The sequence below is a fragment of the Elephantulus edwardii genome, unplaced genomic scaffold (genome assembly GCF_000299155.1).
Source record: "Elephantulus edwardii isolate Elephantulus edwardi_28Jun2011 unplaced genomic scaffold, EleEdw1.0 scaffold00117, whole genome shotgun sequence".
Taxonomy (NCBI): Eukaryota; Metazoa; Chordata; class Mammalia; order Macroscelidea; family Macroscelididae; genus Elephantulus; species Elephantulus edwardii.
Genome location: NW_006399867.1, coordinates 4,949,550 through 4,955,549, shown reverse-complemented (window position 1 = coordinate 4,955,549; position 6,000 = coordinate 4,949,550). Strand labels below are relative to the sequence as shown.

The 6,000-nt window shown below is 41.5% G+C and overlaps 1 protein-coding gene across 1 annotated transcript in view; it reads right to left on the bottom strand.

Annotated features, from left to right (window-relative positions):
• DNAH3 (dynein, axonemal, heavy chain 3) overlaps positions 1-6,000 on the bottom strand; it is a 230,099-nt gene that overhangs the window by 100,994 nt on the left and 123,105 nt on the right. Inside the window, exons 36-37 of the mRNA XM_006892705.1 lie at positions 5,734-5,975; positions 3,601-3,701 (exon numbers count right to left, since the gene is read on the bottom strand). Coding sequence (XP_006892767.1) covers positions 3,601-3,701; positions 5,734-5,975 — 343 coding nt within the window. The remainder of the gene's footprint in view (positions 1-3,600; positions 3,702-5,733; positions 5,976-6,000) is intronic.

Sequence of the window (6,000 nt, the reverse complement as noted above, 5' to 3'; positions counted from 1 at the left end):
AATTAAAACAGACATTCGGATGGCGGGGAAGAAGAACAAAGTGGGGAGGAGGGTGGAGAGAATGGTGCGGCAATGAAGGAGTGAAAGCCCAGAATCCCTGTGAATGTTCATTGAAACTAATAAAATTTAATAATAATAAAATAAAAAAAAGAAAAGGAAAACAAACAAACAAATAACTGATTGTACTTGTATCATGTGGTCTCTGGCCTCATTTCTGTCATCAAGTCCATATCTACAACCAGTCCTTTGTTTCTAACTTTTGCATTTCAGTCACCAATTATTATTTTTTCTCTCCCTCATCTGTTTCAATGCAGTATACATTATTGAACCCATCTTTCTCAGTCTCCGCCCAACCCCAATGTCAGTCCCGTTTTACAACAGTGGCACTATGCAGTATTTGTCCTTTTGTGACTGAGCTACTTCACTTAGCATAATGTCCTCCAAGGTCACCCATTTTGAATAATATTTCAGGAGTTCCTTGTTTTTCAATGCAGCGTAGTATTCCATTGTTCTCCATTCATTCGTTTGTTGATGGGCACTTAGGTTGTTACCAACTCCTTGCTATTGTGAACAAAGCTGTGATAAACACGGGTGTGCATCACCAATTATTAATGCATCCTGATTGCATATTTTATCAATTTTAGACTGTAAAGGTCAGTAGAAATTGTCAAGTTCAGCACTGACTTCGGTGGTTGGTTCACATAGTGGGGTAATAGACTGGCAGAACTTCCTTATAGGCATATAGATAGTATCCTAACACACTGTCTATCAGGACAGATTTTGCAATGTTCTTTGTGATGATGAATGTGACTCCATTTTCTTCAATATGTCATTCCCAGTTGAACAGATCATATAATGGCCTGATTTAAAATGGCCAATACCAGTCCACCCTAGCTCACTAACGCCTAGGACCGAAATATTCACGTGTTCCAGTTCCTTTTTTGACAACTTCCAGCTTTTTAAGGTTCAGTCTTAGTACAGTTCCATGATTAGTGGAAGGCTCCAATGATTAGTGGAGGTTTGCAGCTGTTTCTCCTTCTTTGCAGTTGTGCTACGTCAACAGAAGAAGGCCTTTCAGTGGATGAAGGCTTTACTCCATCCTCATCAGTAAAGCAGAAGCTCTGTGGGGAAGCAATTCTCCCCTAGTCACATTCTGAGTTCCTCCCTGAGAGCCTCAGCTTCTAGCACTGTATCAAACTATGTTCCACTGCCCCTCACAGAGTTTTCAAGGGCCTGTTATTTCAAAGGTGAATGACCAATCCTGCTTCTTAACCTGGAAGCTCTGCTGAAATTGGATCACCATGTGTAACCCGGCTGGTATTTGAAGTACTGATGGCATAGCTTCCGGCATCACAGGAACATGAAAGCCACCACAGTGAAGCAACTGATGACAAGTTTATTGGCTTGTCTATTGGCTAACAGCTCTGGTGGCCTAGTGGCAAGAAGCTGTGCTGCAATACTGAAGGCGCACGGTTTGAGGCCACCAGCAGCTGCTTCGAGGGAGAGGATGGGTAATCTCCTCCTGTGTGATTAACTGCCTCTGAAAACCCACTGGAGGGTCAGCCATAAGCTGGTTCCAACACTATGGTACACAACAACCACAACAACATTGGCTAACATTTATTGAGCATCTAATGTCATGTCTGGCATTACGATCCTTAATGGATTTCATCTACAAACCCCCCCGCCCACCACCTAGTCTTAGGTATGAGGAGATTCTATCTCAGAGGGATTAAGTGACTTAGAAAAGTTCACATAGCTGGCAAGAGACATAGCCAAGGTGGAGTCTGCTAATTTCAGTTAGACAAACCAGTCTTAACTTGTCATGAATTCACCATTCACATACAAGCTAGGGTATTGATAATCACCATATAACTTATAACTGTGGTATATGGTTCGAATCCACCAGATGCTCTGCTGGAGGAGGAGGAGGGGTAATCTCCTCCTGTACAAGTCAGATCTAATTTGACAGTACACACACACAAAATGTTGTTGTTGTGTACTGCAGAATCAGAACCTACCCATAACTGACTCTCCAGAGGGTTTTCAGAGGCAGTTAATAGCACAGGAAGAGACTGCCCATCTTTCTCCTGCGGAGCAGCTGGTGGCCACGAATCCACGTACCTTCGGAATTGCAGTGCAGCTTCTTGCCACTAGGGGTACTTACTACCCTGGTCTTCTTTCCAAGATAGTATCTTGATTCTCATGGTTATGTGTTTCTTGATTTATTTCTTTCTTTTATAGCATTTTTTGCATATTCCTAAAATAAGGATTTTATATTACTTGTTCTTAAAAAGTTCAAAGAAATGCACACCCATGTTTATTGCAGCTTTGTTCACAATAGCAAAGAGTTGGAAACAACCTAAGAGACCATCAACAAATGGATAGAGAAGCTGTGGTATATTCACACATTGGAATACTACGCTGCATGGAAAACCAAGGAACTCATGCAATGTTATTCAGAATGGATGATCCTGTAGGACATTATGCTGAGTGAAATATCTCAGACACAACAGGCCAAATACTGCATAGTACCACTGTTGTAAAATGAGACTGACATTGGGGTTAGGGGGAGACTGAGAAAGATGGGATTCATAAAATATACTGCATTGAAACAGATGAGGGAGAAAACTTTAAAAGGGATATATGATTAGGTGTTATTGTCATGACAGGAGTCCAGAACGAAGGCTGCATAGTGGAGTGGACTTAGGGGGGAGGGAGTGTATAACCATGAAAGAATTTTACTTTTCAAAGAGAAGAATGAACTGGAGGGGAAGGATGGGCAGGGAGAAAAGTGAAACAATGAATGAATGGAATTCCAAAATCTCTATAAATTTTCATTAAAATTAATAATAATAATAGAAACAAAAAACAAAAACCCAAACTTCAAAGAAGCATCATGCTTTAAATAATATGCCACACTTTAATATATGATATTGTTATGATTTTATCCTTAATATAGTCATGATTTACCTGTATAATTAAATGTCAGTTTCGTTCATTTGAGTGAACATAAATGTGCCAATACATGATTATATTAAACTGTATTCATTCACTGCTGTTAAAGGACATTTAAATGCCTTTTAAATATTCATTATTATGAACTCTTTAATAGTAGTGTACCATAGAGTCAGAAGCAACACATAGCTGACCCTCCAGTGGGTTTTCAGAGGCACTTAATCGCATGGGAGGAGCCTGACCATACTTCTCTCATGGAGCAGCTGGTGGCCTCGAACCGTGTGCCTTTGGGATTGCAGATCAGTTCTTGCCACATTATGAACTAGACAATCATGAATATTAGTGTGCATCAAAATCCTTAGGAACAGACTTGTTCGACATTGAGTATATACATGTTCAGCTTTAGAAAGTAATGCTAAACTCATTTCTAAAGGGCTTGTTCACTTTCAGACTCCCAGTAATGTAGGTTGAGGACTGATTTAGTGATTGACAAACAATGTAAGAAGAAATTATTGCAGGAGAAATTCCGAGGTTAACTGCATTTGTGAATTTTCAGACCACCCCCACCCCCAGCCCTCATCCCTGTTGTAGGTCAAGGGGGATCCATGCTCCTTCATGGTATCATTTCACAAGCTCACTTACCTGCTCACAGTGGCCGGCGAGGCCTGCTCAAGGTCCGCGGGCTCAAAGATCAAGCTCATCTTGGGGCTCATCTGGATAATCTCTCCACTCATAAGGCACAGCTAAAAGTGCAAGAGAGAAGGGAAAGTGGAGAAGGGAGAGAGGAGAGAGGGGAGAGGGGAGAGAGGAGAGAGGGGAGAGGGGGAGAGAGGGGAGAGAAGACAGGGGAAGGGGGAGAGCAGAGAGAGAGAGAACACAAAGGTTAGTTCACAAGTGAAAGGTTTTGGTGGAGACAGAGTGTGTTTGCATTCATTCAACATCCACTTTTTGAACACCCATTATATGTCAACACCATGATGATAATGGCAATGAGCATTAAATGCATCAATGTCGGCCAGAAGGATGAACCAATCTGTCTTGGAAGAGAGAAAATGAGAATGCTCATTAGAGACAAGTATGGTAAGACTTCCACTCACCTTGAACATGCTATCAGGAGGGGCTAGTCTCTGGAGAAGGGCATGATTCCTGGTAAAGTGGAGGGGCCATGAGGAAAAAGAGGGAAAATGACAAGAAAGTAGGTTGATCCAGGAGCTACAACAATGGGCTCAAACATTATCACGGACTATGAAGATGGTTCAGGACCAGGCGAGGTTTCGCTCTCTGATACATAGGGTTTCATGACTCAAATCCTATGGAATGGCATCGAAGAACAACAGTACCAGTGCAGGGTCTTGTTCTAGATGTTGTTATTGCTGTTATTATGAGCCACTGAGTCAGAACTGACCTACACATGACCCTCCAGCAGGTTTCCAGTGGCTATAAATCACATAGGAATGTATTACCCATCTTTCTGCTCGTGGTAACCACTGTTAAGCACTGACCTCACTGTTGCTGTTAGGTGCTGTCACCAGCGACCCTATGAACAACTGATCTAAACCCTGTCCTATCCTGTTCCATCCTCACCATCTGACACATTTGAGCCCACTGCTGCAGCCACTGTGTCAATCTACCTGGTTGGCGGTCTTCTTCTCTTTTACTGTCCTTCCACCTTCCCAAGCATGATGTCTCTCTCCAGTGAAAAGCCTCTCCTAGCAACATGTCCAAATTATGTGGGAGGAAGTTTTATCATCTTCACCTCCAAGGAGCACTCTGGCTGCACCTTCTCTACAACATACCTGTTTGTTCTTTTGGCATTTTTTTTTTTCGTGGTGAAAGGCTGTTGTCCATACACATACAAGGATGACCTGTTAATAAAACTAATATCTGAAGATATGCATCAACCACTAAAGCCAAAGAGGAGGAAACTGAAGACTTTTACAAAATTTTGCAGTCTGAAATTGACCAAACAAGTAATCAAGATGTGTTAATGATAACTGGTTGACTAGAATGCAAAAGTTGAAAACAATGCAGAAGGAATGGGAGTCGGAAAGTATGAACTTGGTGATAAAAACTAGGCCATAAAGAAAATGACTGAATTTTATATGTTCAATAACTCATTCCTTGCAAATACTTTTTAAAAAAACACAAATGGCAGCTTCACACATAGACCTCTATACTTCATAGTCTGTTTCTGATTAGTGAGCTTATGCAAGAATTTTCTTTTCATGATTTACTTGTTTCATTCAATATTAATGTTTTCAAAGTTTACCTATGATGTGGGATGTTGTTTTGTGCTGCCGAGTCGCCTGTGACCCACAGCGACCTCACGTGCAGCAGCTCTGAATCCTGCCCTGTCGTGACCAGTCTCACTAATTCTGACACACCAATCACCATTGCCCCAGTCACTCTATCAATCCATCTCCTTCAGGGTCTTCCTCTCCTGTGCTGTCCCTCCACCCTTCTGAGCATGATGTCCTTCTCCAAGGACTGGTCTCTCCTGGCCATGTGCCAAAACCACTTTGTAAAAGAATCTTAGCCATCCTAGTAAATGTGATGCATTATCTCCCTAACAGTTAATGACATTAGCTGTATTTTCATGTTTTTGTATATACTATTTGATAATATGTGTGCTCAGATCCTTTGCCCATTTTTATTTGATTGAGCCATTTGTAAATATAATAAACATATGTATTATGTATTTTTTATTAATCACTCACTTCCATAAAAGAGCTTCTGCTCAGCCCCTGTAAAAGTGATATCAGATTCAGTAGCTACCTTTTTATTGTCATCCAGAACAGTGTTCATATTTTCAATCCAAACAGCATCCACTGGCCCATCAAATATAATCCACTTGCGGTCATCAGACACTGAAGATGCCTGCTCTCGGAAAGCGTTGGCAAGAACCCCATCTGTCCATTCATGGCTCACTGGGTCAAAGCACCCATACAGCTGCCCCATAGTAATAGCTTTAGGGTTGATAATCTTGTACTCCACGCCAAACTCCTCCATCTGGTTGGCTAGGAAAGAAGGTCCAACATCTGT